The sequence below is a fragment of the Cibotium barometz genome, chromosome 14 (genome assembly GCF_041138505.1).
Source record: "Cibotium barometz isolate CiBa-2024 chromosome 14, ASM4113850v1, whole genome shotgun sequence".
NCBI classification, from domain to species: domain Eukaryota; kingdom Viridiplantae; phylum Streptophyta; class Polypodiopsida; order Cyatheales; family Cibotiaceae; genus Cibotium; species Cibotium barometz.
The window spans coordinates 59,255,770-59,276,590 of NC_141059.1; the positions used below are offsets into that span (position 1 = coordinate 59,255,770).

Consider the following 20,821-nt stretch of genomic DNA (forward strand, 5'->3'; position numbering starts at 1 on the left):
TGTGCTAAAAATGCTATGGTAGAGCTTGTTGCACTTTAGGGCTTGTCCTACTGCAATTCAACTCTTGGATGAGAGTTAAATTGACAATAATAAGCGATTGGATATTTGTAGTAGGGTCTACAAAGGAGTCTTATAATGGCCTCGATAAGAGGCAATAGACTTGAGTAAATGATACAGACAGATGTTCAGACATTCACAAGGGAGAAAAGTACGTCCGATAGGTCTAGGATTAAGGCTAGGGACATGGCTAAACCCAGGTTAGGGATAGGGCTTAGCTGGGCCATGGGAACCTAGAGGGTTCACACATGGGCTAAGGACGGTAGCAAGATGCGGTCTAGATAGGCTAAAAGTTTATAGTTAATGGCCTAGAGCTAATAATGGCTAAAAGCTTACAAATAAAGCAAGAAGGCTTGTAAATAAAATAAGGGCCAATAATATATATACCTAGATGAATCCAGGAACATGCCCAAATTCACCTTTTAGGAACGTGCATGTTATATACTCATGGTAGTCAGCCCACAAGATTATATAACTATCACCTCCATTATGCATAGTAAGGGCCGATAATAACCAAGTCATTGCTATATAAGTGGCCTTGGGAGCACTTATGACTTATTGAGATATCCATGCGGTAGACAATCGAGCTACCAAGGACATGCAAGAACTCATGGCCAGTATGGAACGCTAGGTTAAAGCCATCGATATCAAGCAAGTTGCATCCAATCAGACCTCAAACTCAAGGGTGAGTTTGGAGGACCCTACGGTTGGGTGGCGTGTCGCTAGCCACAATAAATCACTCTCATGCGAAGCGTACAATCACGGGTCTATGAAACCTCCATACGGTTTCGGTTCTAAGTCGGATAATCCTTGGGCTTGGCCTATGAAGACCTTACAACTAGTGTGGGTCAGACCTCAAACTCCGCGGTGATCCAATGTATTAAAAGTTTGGATACCTAGTTGTGTGGTGAGTATGAGCTCGCCGAAACTAATCTAGATGATATCTTGTGTTCACGCTATCTTGGAGAGAGTTGGGTCGCAAGAAAACCTTGACACTAAAGCTAGTGGACGAGGCAACTAACTTGAGAATACTCGAGAAATGACCTAGGCATAAATAAAGCATCTAAAGGTGAAGGCCCATATAGAGGTTTAACCATTGTCGCCAATTTATTTTTGCGTTTGATTACTTTTTCGTTCATTCCGAAGAGATAAAGTGACCAAAAAAATTAAGAGTTAATAAGAAGCATGCTAAAATCCTTATAAATGCATGCAAAAGTTGCCTATAATTGTGACTTTCCTTCATGAAAATTAGCATTAGAACTGACAAACTTGAATCCCAATTTTTAGTTCTCATGGAAGATTTGAATAGAGTTACAAATAACGGGTCTAGAGGCAAACTTCGTTATAGATTGCCTTTAAACATTTTAAGTTAGCAAACCCCACTCCTACTTCTTAATTTTCTTTAAAGATGTGTATAGAGTTCCAAATAGAGAGTCTAGAGAACAAACTTCACTATGCAATATCTCATTTCTTGTATGAGGTAGGATGCTACTAGAAAAAAAGAAGCTGAAAAAAAAAAGATATAAAATGTACAACATTTCATACTTCACCGAGGATATGAAACACATTTCATTGCAACTATGGGTTTAACCGTGCAATCATTTGGCCCCCTTTGGACCTTCACCTGTAGGGCTACATACTAATGTGTAGGCATCACTATTGGGCATCTCTTCTAAAATTGGCTAGCAATGAAGGGTGTAAACCGGCCTTCGTCTTCAAACAAAACCAAAGGGTGGTGCAAAACAAACACTCGCACACAAAACACTTCGACACCTTTGAAGACCTAGAAAAGGAAAATAAACAAGGGGAGCTAGAGTGCTCCTGCAAACATTACATGAACACCGATTGGCCCCAAAACACAGAGGTGCCCCTTGAAGTATTTCTTTAATTCATATAAGAGCTTTGAAAATGTACAACACAACCTCAGAGCACAATCGAACTGAAAGAGAGGAATGCCTTCATCTCCACCCCCAGCCATACAAAATCAAAAGAATCTCATACAATGAGTCCAGCATACAGAAGCTTTCTCCATTGATCCAGGTGACTTCCACTACTCGTAGTCTCTCACCCGATGAGAAAAATACACCCTGATCCATCAGTGCTCGTCCACACGCAAAAGACTCCAAGCTATTTCCAAAGGAAAACTCTCGTTACATCATAGCATGGCACACTGAAGACACACCTGTACAACCTTCTTGCTTTCCATCTCAAACATGGAACCCTAGACCCTTGTCCCATCGGCAGTAGGGCTATACCCAAGCCTGTGTCTTCCCTGCATCCATCACAGCTTGCATGTAACATGTTTCCCACGAGAAACCAACAACCCGATTCCACATGTAATCAAAGAACTGTTTCGTGACCTGTTTCACATGAAACCTGTGGTCGATCTCAGCATGAAACCAATGTCTTGTTCCTATGTGCAAACATACACAGCACTGTCTACAAACAGTGCCAAAACCAAGGTTGTTTTCCACAGCAAACTATATGCTTTTTCCACAGCCTCAAAGAGCCCTTGCTAAATTGCATAGGCTGCCACAAACTGAAAATACATGAATGCAACGTTCTGACCAGGTCCCTTGAATCTCAAGACAAGGAGTGCCAAACAACCTCGAGTTCACAAACCCACACAAGCCTGTTTCCTATCTCTTCCTAAGATACATCCCTGAGTCCCTGTACACGCAGCCAAGTGTCCATGCATACAGCTGTAAACACAGCCCACAAGCTCGTCCAAAACAGCCCCCTGTTCTTGCCCTCCAGCCACCAAAACCCTTCCTCTCACAAAGGGCCAGAGGAGAACCTCCGAGACAGCCGTGAGCCAGAAAGAAGAGGAGAGAAAGTATCCTCTGGCTGCATCTGCCCGACCAAGCCTCTCTGCAGACCTGCCCGTTTTTCACCAAACAGAGAAAGAGACCTATGCTGTCCAGCCCACCTGTTTCACCAGCGAAACGGTGCTGGTGCTGCAGCCCGACTCTTAGCAAAAGAGAGTGAAGGCAGTTCAGTCCAACGCTGCCCCCCTGCCCACCAGCTCTTTCCACGCGAGATAGACAGAAGGAGCCCTCCTGCTGTTCAGCTCCTGTGCGCCGCCTTCAAAACAGTTCGCTTCAAAAGCGTGAGAGAGTCCTCAGCGTGCAGCCGACCTCTCCCAAAAGAAGCCCCCCTCCAAAAATAACGTGACCCCTCCCAAAAAGGGCCACAATCCACACACAAAAAAAAGGTTCTTTTATTTTTAAAGGTTTTAAACCTTTTGTCCCCTCCCCCCACATGGGATAATGAAAAGAAACCTTAAAAATTCCTAGAGTCACCTTTGACCCCAAAAATTGTACCAATCTGTCCATGAAGCTATTGCCCCAAACTAATGCCATTCACACTGTCCACCATGTTCCCGTGCACACTTGCATAATGTCAAGAGGAAAAACACAGGGCCGTGACAAAGGGAGCCCCTCACTTTTTCTAGACTTTTGCCTCTATACAAAGTTATTTTTTGTAATCTGAAAAGTACCAATGAAAGGATATTTTTTATTAACTCAATGAACAGATGATTGACCCCCTAATATATAATTTCATCATTGAAAAATCACTTATCAAAGCAAACCTTTATTTTAAAAAAGTAAAGAAGAAATCAAAGCTAGCTCACAATAGTAAAGAGAAACTAACCTTGACAACAAAATGCAGAGTCATGGGATCCAAAGCTTAGCCTCGAAACAAGCAAAGAATCAGACTTTGCAGCATGCAATGGTTGTAGAGACTGCAATGCCACCACGGCTCCTCTCAAGCTGCCAAAATAGCACCATTCCAATACAAAATTTTATATTGTGCATGACAGCATGAGTTACGAGGAAAGTATTACTATTTGCCACGAGGACAAAATCTTTAAAATAGAAAATACCAGCATAACCTACAACTAGTCTCTACCATATAGAGGAAAACAAATGCATTGCACGTCAAAAAACATAGATATTTTGTAGCATATATGTACAAATGGAAGTTTCCCAAACTCCACAAAACCAAAGCACGACCTTTACCTCCATGAGAGTTTTTGTTACGTAGCTCGTGGCTACGTACAAGAGGCCCGACCAGCTTCGAGACCATCCACCGGAGCGTGGACAACGAGCTAGGGTTAAGGAGTGAGGATGCCTAGGACGGAGTTGCGTGGGCGGCCGGGCATGTGTGGGCAAGCAAGCCCCTATATATACTCGACGGTGGAGAGGATTCTTAATTACCTCTCAGGCTGGGTGGTCATCTAGGGCTTCCCTGCTCTACGTACGCGATTACATCGATGTGACATTGGTATCACAGCCTCATCTCGTTCGCCGAGGTCCGTGCATGAACACAGGGCCAGCCCATGAAGATTAATCAACCTTAGCAATATAATTTTTATATTATTATTTTTGCGGGTTGAAGGATAATCCCTTATCTCTGAACAATTGTGTGGTTGGGAGGGGAGCTCACCACTGAGGTGGCAAAATCTCTCTCTCTCGTTTCGGCAAGAGAGAGGGTGTGGAGAACAAGGCGACTATCTTGTAAATGGTGGAGAAGGGGAGCGCCATAGCGAGAGCTTGCAGACAATTGCAGGGAGAGTGTGTGTGGGGAAGGAGTCTCTCTCTCTCTCTCTCTCTCTCTCTCTCTCTCTCTCTCTCTCTCCAACGTGGAGAGTAAATAGACAACGTGGGTAATATAAAAGGTGCACATAGCATATAGCTCCAATAGCTGATGGGCGAGCCAGCACCACGATAGCGTGCACAGTAGCAGAAGCACCCAATGTCACCATTTGGTCCATCTCCATTCCTGGAGCCACTTCTATGGGACTGTCACTCCATCGAGCGACCAGATTTGTACCATGTTCACATGTGGCCAAGCCAGTGCCCCATGTGAAAGGGTCACTCATTTGGTGTCACATGGACGGGAACCACTTGTGTGCCACCTCTGTGTGACCAGTTTTGTGCCATATGGACGAGAGCCTGTTTGCTACCACCCGTGTACGACCGGGATTGCGTCTTATCCATGGGACTGTCACTCCATGGTAGGGCTAATATTTGTGCCGACCTTGTCTATGGGATTGTCACTCCATAGGAAGGCCCGTGTTGTGTTTCGCCTACGGGACAGGACTTCACATTTCTATCGCGCCAGTTTTGTGCCCAACAAGAAATCTTTGTACAAGTTTCATAAAAGAGAGATTTTGTCCATTACATGTGCACATGCATTTATGTTTGCATGCATAAACTTGTTTTCGCACGACTTGTTCTCATGTGTTTGCTTGTTATGTCGTGCTAGTACACTGGACGGGGATGCCCCCAGTGTACCGTGGTGTGCTGTTTGCTAATGAGTTGGTGTGGCATGTGAACAAGTGGTAAGTAATACCCTTTTTCTGGCCTTTTCAAATTTAAAATCCTTTAAGTAATGTCAACCTTAATAATTATAAGATTGGGTGTTCACAAACATTTTAATATTGGCTAGACATTTGCTCTTGTGTGGATCCCCAACATTATTAATAACATTATAGTTATTATTGCATGAGGTAATTCTTTTCCCCCACACATGGAGAGTTGATGAGAGTGTGATTGAAGGAAAGTACCCACCTTGTTATTATCAACTGTACTCGCCTGTTGTCCCGCATGTTTGTACCCGCCTGCATTTGTACCAGCCTAGTTGTACCTGCCTGCATCTGTACCATCTGTACCCGCCTATTTATACCCGACTGCATCTATACCAGCAGTACCTGCATCTGTACCAACCTGCTATAGCTGCAATACTTGTATTCGCAGTACCTATTGTACCTGCAATACTTGCATCTGTACCAGCAATACCTGTTGTACTTGCATCTGTACCTACAATACCTACTGTACTTGATTGTACCCTCATTTGTACGAGCTGTCACCATTTGGCCACCCAATTGGTCCACCCGTGCTTTCTTATCATATATGTACATTGGACTGGTGTCCATGGCAGTTGTATATGCCGGGGATTGAAGCCACTCATGTGATACTGTGGACTTGGCTTTCCGTTGGGACTTGTGCCTCCATGTACATACCCGGAAATGCTTGGTAGATTGGTGTTCCATTGGGTCTGGTACCTCGTGTACTTGCTTGGAGCACGTCTATTTTGGTATAGTCTCATAAACGGGGATTGTCCATACCAATGCTGCATTGCATAGCATCTTTATGTGCTTGCTTGCAATTGAAATTGCATGCTATTTTCATGCTTTCTTGACCAATGTGTAGTTCCAGGTAAGGGGACGCCCGCCTGCGAATAGTGCGTGTGAAACTGTCTGCTGACATGGTTATGTGGCATGTGACAGGTGGTAAGTATTGGTCATAAACCTAGTCTTAGGAGTTAGCACTAATTTATAAGTGTGTGTACACACTTCATTAAGTTTTGGGCGACCAAAACTCACTTATAAATTATGACCAGCCTAGTGTTCACACACACTCATGTCCCGAGGTAGACATAACCCAATGTCCACCGCCCAGACCTTATCCCCTTTGTACAAAGGAAGTAACCAACCATGTGTCCACTCTAGCTTGCTCAACAAAGCACCTGCTTGCCACCTACACGGGACAACTCACCACACTCCTCTTCCTCTCTCTAGAGATTGGCGCCTCGTTCATGAGGGCTGTTGGGCTGCATTTTCTACACATTCTCCTTTCCAACTCCATTTCCAAGTTTACAAGCTTCCAAGAGTGATTCCGGATGCTAATCACTCTCCTCCAATGACTGAAATTCAGCAAAACAGCTCTCTTTATTGCTGTAATTTCTTTCTGGTCTTTTTGCTGAAAACCCTAATTTCAACCCTCCTTTCTCAAGTCGAACCATAGGGGAAGCTTTCCCAAGGTTCCCTTCATCCTCTTGAAGACTTTTGTCGCGAAGAAAGGCGACAAATCGAAGATCTCAACACTCCAAGGACTTCCCTCGCGAAGACTTCCGCTGTCATCGACTCTACTTGCTATTGGTAAGCTTTTACGCTTAAATATGGAAGCAAGTAGCAAGAGGGAGAAACCAGATTACAAGATCACATACCCTGTGTAGTGTTCTCTTGTCCTACGTGCTCTCTTGCAGATTGTTGCTACCATGTGTAGGTAGAACAATAGAGAGCAGATGGTAGGGAACATGGGCACTTGAGAGGGTAGTGTGGATTGCAAGTCTACAACGACAACCACTTGTTTGCAATACTGTATTCATATGCAATGGTATGGAAATCTGGTCAGAAATGCCCATGACACTATGTACTTGATTCTCCCAAGATCAATATACTTTATTTGAGGGAGGGGTCGGCCGTTCCGGCTCATTGTGTGTCTCTTGTCAATTCAACAATTTACTTCTTGTATTTGTGCAAGTATCCATCAAATCTTAGTGTAATTGGATTTTTAGATAGATACCCCAAATCTGTCTCGCATTCCCATGATCGCCTTTGCCTTCGAAAATCTCATCAACTCTGCTACAACCCGAGAAAGCAGAGCGAGGATCGCTCGTCACTTTGAGGGTCTATACTTCCCTTATCCAGTAGAGCCACGTCAGCTCATGTGGTTCTCTGGAGGGCGATGTATTAACATCAATACCAATCAGCTTCAAAGACTCAGGCAGAATATCTCACTAGCCATGATCTTGATAAGGCTAGGAGTTGTTCATTATGTCCAACTCTTTAATCATTCGCCCCGAAATTTTAGAAATTCTTGCCGAATTTTTACACTTCTAAGCCGTTTTATTCCTAGTGTATTGATTAGCATTGTGTTCAACCAAGTTACATTGGTATCAGAGCATACGGTTCGAGCATACGGTTCTCTTTCACTTCTATCGTGAGAGATGATCACCATGAACACTAGCTATCCCTACACCTAGAACATTATGGACAGCCATACAATGAATATTGAAAATGCTAACACAAGAGGTAGGGACAATGAAATACATGCTTCCAATGCTTTACAAGATGAGCAAACTCGTGTGGTGCACAATAGGGAACATGAATATGTGGGACAGCCATCCCGTGGCAAAGAGAAGATGCAGGAAGAAGAGTCCATAGTCTTGAGGACTGAACTTACTCGTATGCAGGCTCTTCTCCATGCACAACAAGAAGAATTGAATCTCTACCGCCGTGAGGATCCATTGGTACATAACCGTTTGAAGACCAAGAAAGCTGAATCTTATATGGATCGTGCAATGGCAATGATTGCTTAAGAGTTGCACATGCAACCGAGAGAAGTAGCACGTGCATACTTAGCTCGTACCGAGGATGCCTATGCAGAAAAGGCAACCATCCCACTTATCTTGGAATCCCCACAAGTACCCGAACAAGAACTTATGTCTAAGAGGACGAATCTCCATGCTATAGGAGAGGAACAATCAGTAACTTCACGCCATGCAAGAATACCTTATGTAGCCCGTGAAGGATACAATGTTTATGGCACTGGTCAAAATGTATGTCAAATGCCATTGCCAGCTAAAAATGTGCATGCACACCACATGCAACATGGGCTGCAATTTTCTGTTGGTACAAGTATTCCGCGTATCTCTCATGCCACTCATGCCTTCCAGCGTGCTCGTGAGAGAGAAGCTATGGCTGAAAATGTATCAATGCATGTTGAGGAACCAGCCATGCCTCATGCTTACAGGGCACATATATCTATGCCTTATGCATTACCTTTTGGTCCAAAAATGATGCCAGTCACCAAGCTGTCCCAATGGACAAACATGGGGGAAAACATGTTGAGATGCAGGCACATGCATCAAAGTCTCGTGACTTCAAAGCCGGAGACAAATCTGTGAAGTTTGACACATATCATGGGGAATATGATGCATCAAAGACACTTGCTTTTATTGCCCAGTTTGATATTGCTTTCAGTGATGAGGATTTCACTCAGAAATCAATGATCCGGCATGTAAGCATGTTTATGAAAGGCACTGCTGCCCATTGGTGGCCCACGGATAAGCTCTCACCGAATCCTGTTAGATCATGGGAAGAGTTCAAGGAGAGGTTCAATGCTCAATTCTTGCCTCCCAATGCATTGAATGAGATAACAATGAAGTGGGATTGGGTGAAGCAAAATGAGAGGAAATCAGTAAATGCATATGTACAAAAGTTTTGAAAAGTGCTTAAATGGAGGTGTCTCCATTTATGCATGTCACCGAGGCAGAAAGGAAGAGAAGGTTTCAATCGAGATTGCAACCCGTGCACAAAGCGGGACTACAAATGTATCCTGGTCATACCTTACACCAACTGATCACCAACTGATCGCAGCCGCCACCGCCACCGCCGCCACCACCACCACCGAGCAATTGGAACTCAAATTGAGTCGATCCAATAAGGCTAAACCCTCATTTCAAGGCAAAGAGAGGGCTGTCCAAAACCTGCAAAATGATGGACAGCCACCTAAAAAGGACCAAAACTAAGATAAAAATAGTCCAAATGCTAAAAATAACACTATCAAGAAGCATCCCTTTAAACTGAGAGACTATGGTCTCACTCCAGAGTAGAAAAAGCAATATATGAGCGAGGGGAAATGCTTTACTTGTGGTAGCACGGAGCATATTGCAAAGGCATGCCCAAACAAGAGGAAGCATGATAATGCAAATGCATCAAAGCCTAATGTGCATATGGTTCCGGATGTGCAGGGCAACACTTCACATGATAGCAAAGACAAGGTTGTATGTAAAGCTTGGAGACAGCTCAAGGATCAACCCGCTTTGTTCATGTTTGATGATTGTGCATCTGAAAATTTCATATCCACACAGGTGCCAGCTGCTTTGGGTATCGAAGTGGAGGACATGGACCCTCAAATTGAAGCAGGGGCTACCTTTGTTGGTAGAGAAGTGCACGTCATGCCTATTTTTGGCAAGTTGCACATACACATTCAAGGCTATGTGGATCATGAGGATTTTCTTGTGGCGCCTTTGAATGGTTGTGATGTATTGCTTGGAAAGCCTTGGCATACACGTATTGCTCCGTGCAAGGCTTACAAGACCAACAAGATCACCTCGCCGTGCCCTCATATTTTGGAGGAGTCAATGAAGGTCATTTGGAGTATGAGGAAAAACTAGGAGCAAAGCTGATTCAAGAGCACCAGATATTGCTCCCTCCACGGTGTTCACCTTGCAAAGCGTTAGTACATGCGTGCCTGTTAGTGCACGGTCCCAGAAGACCAATGAGGACAGGTGTTCACCTAGTGAAGGTGGGAGATTACCTGTGACAGTCTACACCGACAACATCTTATTGTTTACCAGTTGTATTCACTCCTTGTTATGGAGAAATCTGGCCTAAGGTCCATGAACACTTGTAGAAATAAATACTCCAAAAAATACAACAGTATTGAGAGGGAGGCTAGCCCTTTCCGGCCCCAGTGATGGTGTCAAGTGTTCTTTGTTATTTTTCAGTTTTAATGTAGCAAGTGTTGTCCATTGTTTGACTTAGTTAAGTGATCTAACATATGTGTATTCTATCTTTCGATTTGTCAAGCCTCCTGTAGGGAGAGGTTACACCCAACCGCTGCACCCATGTCAATCAAGCTACGCAACAAAAACATGGAGCAAACTGCCGTGCGCTAAGAGCCACAGGCCACACCAAGCGATCAACACCAAAGAAGGGTGAGCGGAACCGTCGTGCGCCAAAGAGCCTCGGTTAGGCCAACGCAACTGCCACACAGTAACACCACAGCCATAAGGGGGAGACATAACTCTACAACCACATTCGCACTCTCACCATTTGGTCCCTTCACCAGTCTTGACCAGTGTTTCACACTGTGCAAAACCAACATGTGAACGGGGATTTTTCACAAAAGAAAGTTGAAGCATTCAATCGCATGGATTGGCCTGAAAGAAGGCCACACAAGAAAAGCAACATGGGATTTTATTCAATAAAAGTGACTTATAATGTTTATTAGTCGGTGTGTTCACACATCATTAAAGACGGACTGGACATATTATATTTTTGAGCTAAAACTAGGAGTACAAGCCAAGGAAAGCATAAAGTTGATATTTTTGGCTAAAACTTGAAGTACATAAAAGGGAAAAGTGCTGCAAATATAGCTAGTTGACTCTCTACTTAAGAAGGGATTGGAGCTGTTTTTGGAGATGCGCATCACTTCGGACCCTCTCTCTCTCTCTCTCTCTCTCTCTCTCTCTCTCTCTCTCTCCCCTCTGCTGGCCGACTTGCTCCCTATCTCATACAAGGCTGGTCGACTCCTTCCAGGTCAGCCATAGGGCTGGTCGACTCGTTCCGGGGCAGCCACAGACCTAGTAGACTCCTTGCACAGCAGCCAGATGGCTGGTCGTTTTCTTCCAGAGCCAGACAGGGCTGGTTGACTCAGTTCTGGGTAGATTTGGGACTGTTTTTGGGGCTGATTTGAGGCTCAGTTTTGGGGCTGTTTTGGCACGGAGTTCGGGGCTGTTCTTGGCTCTGTTCCAAGCTGATTTATGGATGGTTTATGAGCTGATTTTTGGGGACTGTTTTGGGACAGTTTTGGACGGTTCCTAGAGATGTTTGTATCTTGGCATTGGATAGTTTATCTGGGCAAGATTTGTGCTGATGCTTTGTGGGTAAATCCGATGATGTATGCACCCACACCTTGGTATCTTGTAAAAGCTTCTATAAGAATAAAAAAGTTTCTACAAGGGGGCCGACCGTTCCAGCTCAACGCAGTGTTATTGTATTATTTATGGTTCTTCTGCAGTGTTATCATGCTCTTCTGGAATTTGAAGTGTCGGAAGATCAAAAGTGGGGACTACACTTTTTACATTGAGCTTATGAAGCACTCATGAGCATCAGCAGCAAACAGCTTGGTCTAAGGATTTATGGATTCACACATTTTATCCTTGGAATATGGAGTTGGTTTTATGTGCCCATGTTAAACACTTTTTCCATATGGATTATTGTGGATTATAAATCAAGCTTATGAGCAAGCTATATGGAGTTATATCTCAAGATATTTTATGCGTATGTTGAGGAGACATTTCTTTTGGCTTCATGACGAGCCTGGCAAAGATAAAAGCTAAGTATACTTTCAGTTTTGCGAAGTTGCTACTTTTTGCAAATTTTGTAAATGTTTTTGGACACTTAACCCTTCCTTGTATAGGCATACAAGGAGAATTGTGTGTTGTTTGTTTGCCTTGGATTGTTTCGGGTAAACATTATGGTTGAAAAGTCTAGTTTATATGGTTTTTCTTATGGATATGTTCAAGGACTATGGACAAAGTTTCTGACATATCTTTGTTCGAGGATTTATACATATACGATGGTTTGGCACATCTATATGGTTGTCATTGGCTCCTTTCTGCTTGGGTGGAGTATGTTATTGGCTCCCTTTATTTGGGATGCAGTGGATTTCTGGAATTAATGGATATTTCATGGATTGAAGATTTATCTATGGATTTCTTTTATTGGCCAAAATGCCTATAAAACTATTGGGAGCCGAAATGCCTATAAAACTATCTGTTGGAGACATGCTTACGGAGAACCAGGATCTTTATGCCTGTGACTCATTCTCATCTTATGTTCTACACTTGAGCCCACCTCTCCTTCCAAGCTAGTAATCAAGATACCACTACGGAGTGCACGTGGTAGAGTGAACTTGAGCCCACCTCTCCTGTAAGGTGTGTGGTCGGAGTACCAACACAAAGTGCATGTGGTAGAGTGAACTTGAGCCCATCTCCCCTCCAAAGTGTATGTTCTAAGTATCGATATGAAGTGCATGTGGTAGAGTAAACATAACGCCTTGTTGGCTAGGGACTTATGTCTACACCACGGGTCATGTGACGTGGATTCACTCATGGAAGGGTCATAACCCTGGTGAGTGTCGCATGAACTCATGGAAGGGCAATTGCCCCGGTGAGTAAAGCCTCATGGAAGGGGAAACCCTGGCGAGCATATTCATTCATGGAAGGGTCGTAGCCCTAGAGAGTGAATTCTTTCTATGAACTCATTGAAGGATCCAAACCCTGGTGAGTGTCGCATGAACTCATGGAAGAGTAGTTGCCCTGGTGACTGAAGCTTCGTGGAAGGGGTAACCCTGGCGAGCATGTTCATTTATGGAAGGTGCTAACCCTGGTGAGTGAATTCTTTCTGTGAACTCGTGGAAGGGTCAAAAACCTCTGGTGAGTGTCACGTGAACTCATGGAAGGGTAGTTGCCCTGGTGAGTGAAACCTCGTGGAAGGGGAAACCCTGGCAAGCATGTTCATTCATGGAAGGGTGGTAACCCTGATGAGTGAATTCTTTTATGAACTCATGGAAGGGTCGAAACCCTAGTGAGTGTCGCATGAACTCATGGATGGGTAGTTACCCTTGTGAGTGAAGCCTCGTGGAAGAGGAAACCCTGGCGAACATATTCATTCTTACCACCTGGTGAGTGAATTCTTTCTATGAACTCATGGAAGGGTCGTATAACCCTGGTGAGTGTCACATGAACTCATGGAAGGGCAGTTGCCCTAGTGAGAGAAGCCTCGTGGAAGGGGAAGCCCTCGCGAGCATGTATGGTTTCATGGAAGGGTTGTTGCCCTAGTGAAAACCATATGGCTTGGGCATGCATATGGATCATAGGGGTGGTGCCCTTATAGAGTACAATAGCATGGCAAGATGTTTTGTGGTTATGTATACTGCAGCTTTATTTTTGCAGATACTTAAAGCTACTTCTGGAGTTATGGATATTTGAGACACAGTTGGCTCTTGTGCCTGTGTCTATTCATTATCTGGCTTATAGATTCCAGCTTATGGAATTATGGATTTTTGGGACATAGTTGGCTCTTGTGCCTGTGTCTAGTTATTATCAAAGTTGTTGACTCGAGATATAGATAAAGTTTCGATATGATTAGCTCTTGTGCATGTATCTAACTTGGGATCGTGGATCTGGATTTATGGCTGAAATATTATGGATTAGCGTGGCATCTGCTATTCTTGAAGGATATCTCAGTGGTATCAGGTTTATATAGTTGCCGACAACTCCTTTATAAGACGGATGAAATGTCACTATTTGGTCCCTTCACCAGTCTTAACCAATGTTTCACACACAAAGCGGAACCAAGGTGTGAACAAGCATTTTCCACAGAAGAAAGTTGAAGCATTCACTAGCATGGATTTGACTGAAAGATGGCCACACAGCAAATGCAACATGAAATTTTATTCAATAAAAGTGACTTATAATGTTTATAAGTCAATGTGTTCACACATCATTATGAACAGGCTGGACATATTATATTTTTGGGCTAAAACTTGGAGTACAAGCCAAGGAAAGCATAAAGTTGATATTTTTTGACTAAAACTTGGAGTACAAGCCAAGCTAAAAATTTGATATTTTTGGGCAAGCTCAACTATTTTGGGCAAAAAGAGAAAAGTGTTGCAAATATAGATAGTCGACTATTTAAAAAGGGATCGGGGCTGTTTTTGGAGATGCGCATCACTCTGGAGCCCTCTCTTTCTCTCTCTCTCTCTCTCTCCTTTGCTGGCCGACTTGCTCCCTACCTTATACAAGGCTGGTCGACTCCTTCTATGACAACCATAGGGCTGGTCGACACTTTCCAAAGGACAGCCATAGAGCAGGTCGACTTCTTACAAGGCAGCCATAGACCTGGTAGACTCCTTACAGAGCAGATGGCTGGTCCTTTTCTCCCAGAGCCTGACAGTGCTGGTCGACTCAATTTTGAGCAAATTTGGGACTGTTTTTGGGGCTGATTTGAGGCTCAGTTTTGGGACTGTTTTGTCACAAAGTTTGGGATTGTTTTTGGCTCTGTTCCGGGCTGATTAATGGATGGTTTATGAGCTGATTTTTGGAAACTGTTTTGGACAGCTCCTAGAGATGTTTGTATCTGTAACCACTCCCTACAAGAGGCCTACAAATCGGAAGATAAAATACACATTTTTAGATCACTTAACTAATACAAACAATGGACATTACTTGCAACATTAAAACTGATGATGACAAAGAACACTTGACACCATCACTGCCCCCCCCCCTCAATACAGTTTATATTTCTTGGAGTGTTTATATGTTTGTAAGTGTTCACGGGCCCCAAGACCAGATTTCTCCATAACATGGAGTGAATACAACTAAAAAACAATAAGATTTTTGTCGATGAAGAATCGGTTGTTGTAGTAGACCAAATCACAGACAGTCTCCCACCTTCACTGGGTGAACACCCGCCCCTCACTAGTCTTCAGTCTTCCGGGACCGTGCACCAACAGACACGCCTATACTAACGCCTGGCAAGGTGAAACACTGTGGAGGGAGTGATACCTCGTGTTCCCAAGTAAGCTTTGCTCCTAGTTTTTCCTCCTGTCCCTAATACAAACAATGGACATTACTTGCAACATTAAAACTGAAAATGACAAAGAACACTTGACACTATCACTGGGGCCAGAACCCCTCCCCTCCCTGTGAACGTGATGAATATGAATGAATATGAATATGATGGATTTGAATGAATGTGAATATGATGTGATGGGATGTGAATCGAGATAGATGTGAATGAATGAGATGTGAGGTAAAATGAATGCGATGTGGTGTGAGTGAATGTGATGTGGTCTGAGTGGATGAGATGTGAGTGAATGTGATGTGATCTGAATGGATGAGATTCGAATGAATGTGATGTGATGAGATGTGGATATGGGTAGATGCGAGTGGATGAGATCTGATGAGGATAAATTGAGGAAAGATGTCATGAGATGAAAATGATGTGATGTGATGGAAAGAGATGTGATGTGTCATAAATATATGTGGATGTGAATGTGATGGATATGAAAGAATGTGAATGTGATGGATTTAAATGAATGTGAATATGATGGATTTAAATGAATGTGATGGGATGGGATGTGAATCGGGATAGATGTGAAAGAATGAGATGTGAGGTAAAATGAATGAGATGTGATGTGGTCCGAGTGGATGAGATGTGAGGTAAAATGAATGAGATGTGATGTGAGTGAATGTGATGTGGTCCGAGTGGATGAGATGTGAGTGAATGTGATGTGATCCGAGTGGATGAGATGTGAGAAAATGTGATGTGGTCTGAATGGATGAGATTCGAATGAACGTGATGTGATGAGATGTGGATATCGGTAGCTGCCAGTGGATGAGATCTGATGAGGATAAATTGAGGAAAGATGTGATGAGATGAAAATGATGTGATTGGATGAGAATAGAAATACTTATGAAATGGTTATGGAATTAAACAATGTGGGCTGATGTGGAGCAATGTGGAAAGACAAGAGTTCGTTATAGAATCTGTATTTTTGAACTGTTTTTAAATGATTGTTTTATGTCAAGAATGCTGGAGAAGCATTTTGACCGACTTGTGAATGAGGTCGTGGAGACCTAATCTTAGTTTGTATTTCCTGGAGTATTTAAAACTGAAAATGACAAAGAACACTTGACACTATCACTGGAGCCAGAAACCCCTCCCCCCCTCCCCCCTCAATACAGTTTGTATTTCCCAGAGTATTTATATGTACAAGTGGTCATGGGCCCCAAGATCAGATTTCTCCATAACATGGAGTGAATACAACTGAAAAACAATAAGATTTTTGTCGATGAAGAATTAGTTGTTGGAGTAGACCAAATCACAGGCAATCTCTCACCTTCACTCGGTGAACACCCGCTCCTCACTAGACTTCCGGGACCGTGCACGAACAAGTACGCCTATACTAATGCCTGGCAAGGTGAAACCGTGGAGAAAGTGATATCTCGTGCTCCCAAGTAAGCTTTACTCCCAGTTTTTTCTCATGCCCCAATGACCTTCACTCCCAGTTTTTCCTCATGCCCCAATGACCTTCACTGACTCCTCTAAATGTGAGGGAAAGATCACCATTCCAAGTGACCTTCCATGGTGAAGGAAACTAGGGGTGATGCTAGCCTACACAAGACTTGTAACAACAACATTTACTATATGAATTTGAAAATACAAAAACAAGTACTTGATAAAGATTCAAATTGGGTTGTAAAGTGAGGAGACTGTTCGCCCCCTTTAATGTAATCCTGGTCAATGCAAACAGCAAGAACAAGTATGGCAGCCAGTAGGTACAGATGTGGCAACCAACAGGTACAGTAGGTACAGTAGTCGAGTATAAGACAACAACCAACAACAGGTTCTAGATTCTGATGCCGCAACCAAGCGGATTCTAATGCAGTAGCCGACAGCAAGGCTAGAGACAGGTGCTGATGCAGTAGCCAGTCAGTTCAGGGGCAACAGCACTAGTGTTGTAGGCAAGAACAGGCAACCAAACTAGAGGCGAGTACAAGGCAGCAACAGTCGGTTGGTGTCAAGGCGTGTCTAGGGATAAAGTAACTAGGTCACTTGGAGACGGGTCCAGGATAGCAACTAGAGGTGGGTGTAACGACAACACACACGCAGATACCAGGGGTGGCAACAACCAGGCATATTGGAGAAGGCGTGTTCAAAAAACCACTCTCCCCCTCTCAATACAACAGTCGCCTCCTTCCATTAACCATCCCATACCATCCACATGTGGAGAGGAAATGTTTCCCATGCAATCCTTACTTTAAATATTATTAAACCTTAATCAAAGGTTAACTCTTAGGCACGCACACTAACAAGTGTCCAACCAATACTTTAAATATATGTGAACACCCAACCTTATACACATTAAGGTTTACATTACTTTATTGATTTTACATTTGAAAAGGCCAAAAAGAACAATACTTACCACCTGTTAGCACAACACATGAACTTGTCAGCAAACAGCACACCCACGGTACATTGGGAGCGTCCTCGTCTAGTGTACTGGCACGACGTAGCAAGCAAACACACGAAAACAAGTCATGCGAAAACAAGTTTATGCATGCAAACATGAATGCATGTGCACATGCAATAGATGAAATCTCCCTTTCATGAAACTTGTACAAGGATTTCTTGTCGGACACAAAACTGGCGCAACAAAAATATGAAGTCTTCGTCTTCCTATGGAGTGACAGTCCCATAGACAAAACAAAAATCCTAGCACGGGCCTTTCTATGGAGTGACAATCCCATAGACAAAGCTCGACACAAACATCAGTCCTACCATGGAGTGACAATCCCATGGGTAAGACATACACGAGTGGCAACAAAAAGGCTCCCGTCCATATGGCACAATATTGATCAGACACAGGTGGCACAAAATTGGTTTCCGTCCATGTGACACAAGAAGACTGACCCTTTCACATGGGACGCTGGCCTAGCCACATGTGAACATGGCACAAATCTGGCCACTCTATGAAGTGACAATCCCATAGAAGTGGCTCCAGAAATTGAGATGGACCAAATGGTGACAGTATCTTGGCACTGGATAGTTTATCTGGACAAGATTTGTGCTAATGCTTTGTGGAAAAATCCGATGTATGCACCCGCACTTTGGTATCTTGTAAAAGCTTCTATGTGAATAAAGAAGTTCCTACAAGGGCCGACCGTTCCGGCTCAGTGCGGTGTTATTGTATTATTTATGGTTCTTCTGATGTCTTATCATGCTCTGTCAGGTATTTGAAATGTTGGTCTGTATTATCGTTCGAGTGTCCCCTTGGCTACTTGTGACACAAGAACTTGAGTCTGGCGCCTGATACACAGCAGCAAACGCTTGAGCAACCCACTCAAGAAGCTGCAACTCTTGCCATGCCGGTTTTTTCGTGAGCCAACACACAGCTGGGCGGATAGCGTGACATAACTGGCGCTTTGAGAGATTGCAACATCTACACGAAGCAAGTCAACAAGAGAAGACATGTAAAGAAGAAGACATCTCTCTCTCTCTCTCTCTCTCTCTCTCTCTCTCTCTCTCTCTCATCGAATCAGTAAATCCCAATTATGTGTGTGTAGAGAAAGAAGCTTTCCCTCTCTCGTTTTCAACGCACAGCCAAGGGGAAGAGAAGCCGACAGCCACAGAAGCACAACACCAAGCATCTCTCTCTCTCTCTCTCTCTCTCTCTCTCTCTCTCTCTCTCTCGCGACAAGGTATCGACCACGCCGTAGTGCGATGGTCATTTCTTCGCGTAACTTCGTTGTAGTGCGCAAGACATTACTTTTTGCATCGACTGCGGACACATTGACACCGACATCAATGAGACCACGTCTCCAACGAGTCGGCACACTCTATGGGACTTAGGTAGCTAGTTTCAATTTCTCCCTTGTGATTTATTTATTTATCGTCTTTTGTTATTTAACTGCAAAATAAAAAATAATTAAAAATAATAATAAGCTTGAAAAATCCAATTCCGACATGGCTAGTGGTGGTGGTTCATCGCCATTAGGTGGATTAGGAGGATTTTCTCAAATGTTGGCCATTAGGTGGATTAGGAGGGTTTTCTCAAATGTTGTCCTCCATGTCCAATCTATTTTAGGCCGAGCTTGACCATATTCGACAGGTGGTAATTGCTCAGATGATACAATCTTCTTCGGGCTCGCGAGGGACCGGGGATGTTCTCATTGACATAGCTTCTAATGTTTTCGTGTCAGTAGATGACCCTGTAGGTCTATCCGCAACGACGGACAACATGTAGTTAGTGCACGATCAGAGAAGCGAGTTCTGCTACTCTTGCAGGGAATGTTTTTATGCCACGATCTACACACAGGAATGTGTATTTTCCTCTTACCAAGGACGTAGTGCCTTGAGTAGGATTGCAAGCCGGAGTGCCTGCGAAGCAATCCGCAATGACTGCTAATCTTCTCCATAACCTCAAGCTGCCGAGCTTTGGGAGAGAAGAAAAAGAACACAACCAGGACTCAACGAATGTCTTTCTACAGAAGTGGTTAGATATCCACAACCTCAAGCAAGCACCACAGGAGGTGGACCTGTAGAGACAAACCTATCGTTAATAGGCAAAGCGTAGAAATGCTGGATGAGTTTGGCCAAGAGTGTCAAAAGTCTAAGGACCTGGGTAGAGTTCAACACAATGTTATGTTTCGAAAAAAGTTTTTCCTTATAAATGAGTGCAGAGCTCCTACGTGATTGGGAAACATACTCTCACAAATGGCCAGAAGAGCACCTCCATAACAATCTTGAACTAGTGGAAAGAGGGACTCTTGTGCACCTTCTGGAGTCCCACCTGCTCGCAAAGAGAGAGAGAGAGAGAGAGAGAGAGAGAGAGAGAGAGAGACCTGTAGACCTTGTGTCACCTTCTCGCAAAGAGAGAAGAGAAAGAAAAGAGAAATCATCTGATATCTTGCAATCTTGGCCGTCGGCCTACTCACAAAGGGAGAGTTGTTCGCCTATAGACTGTCCACCCCGCGTGCAATCTAGACCTGCCGGTTCTCCACAGCCCAACCCACGTGCAGTCCTGCCGTCGCCAAAGAGAGAGAGAGAAGATCATTTCTATCCTGTGTACCCAGCCGACTAGCCTTTCAGAGAAAACCACCCACGTATGCTATAACCCGCCTATGTGCCCAAGGAGAGAATCAGTCACTCGCATGTCTCTTGCCCCGCCCTCCACAAAAGCGTGGGAGAGTGAGAGAGAGAGTTCAGCGTGCCCTCCTGTGCACCCAGCGTGTAGCATCTAGCCTGACTCTCCAAAAAGCCACCACCAATAATAGCGTGGGCTTTCCCTAAAAAGAACCACGATTCCCTTCAAAGGGTTTTCTTAATTTTTAAAGGCTTTAAATCTTTGTCCCTTTCTTTTGCTTTGTCCCCCCCACATGGGGTAATAAAAAGAATCTTTAATAGATGACCCCAAGTGTTAACATATAACCAATGTCCTGCACATTGACAACCATGCTCACAGATATGCTGCAAAAATAAGGTCGTGACATACCCCCCTCTTGAAAATCGCAAACGTCCTCGATTGCATTCTGGTGATACAGCATGACATCCAAA

The 20,821-nt window shown here is 43.8% G+C and overlaps 1 protein-coding gene across 4 annotated transcripts in view; it reads right to left on the minus strand.

Annotated features, from left to right (window-relative positions):
- LOC147632241 (uncharacterized) overlaps positions 1–20,821 on the minus strand; it is a 55,305-nt gene that overhangs the window by 13,928 nt on the left and 20,556 nt on the right. For 3 of the 4 annotated variants that reach the window (XR_015267434.1, XM_086808922.1, XM_086808923.1), the window contains one exon: positions 3,712–3,830. Coding sequence is in view for 3 of the 4 variants with exons in the window: in XM_086808922.1 (XP_086665048.1) it covers positions 3,712–3,830 (119 nt within the window). In the remaining variant the exon portion in view is untranslated. Of the gene's footprint in view, positions 1–3,711; positions 3,831–15,211; positions 15,313–20,821 lie in introns of those variants that run through there. The other variant, XM_086808921.1, reaches the window with a different exon arrangement.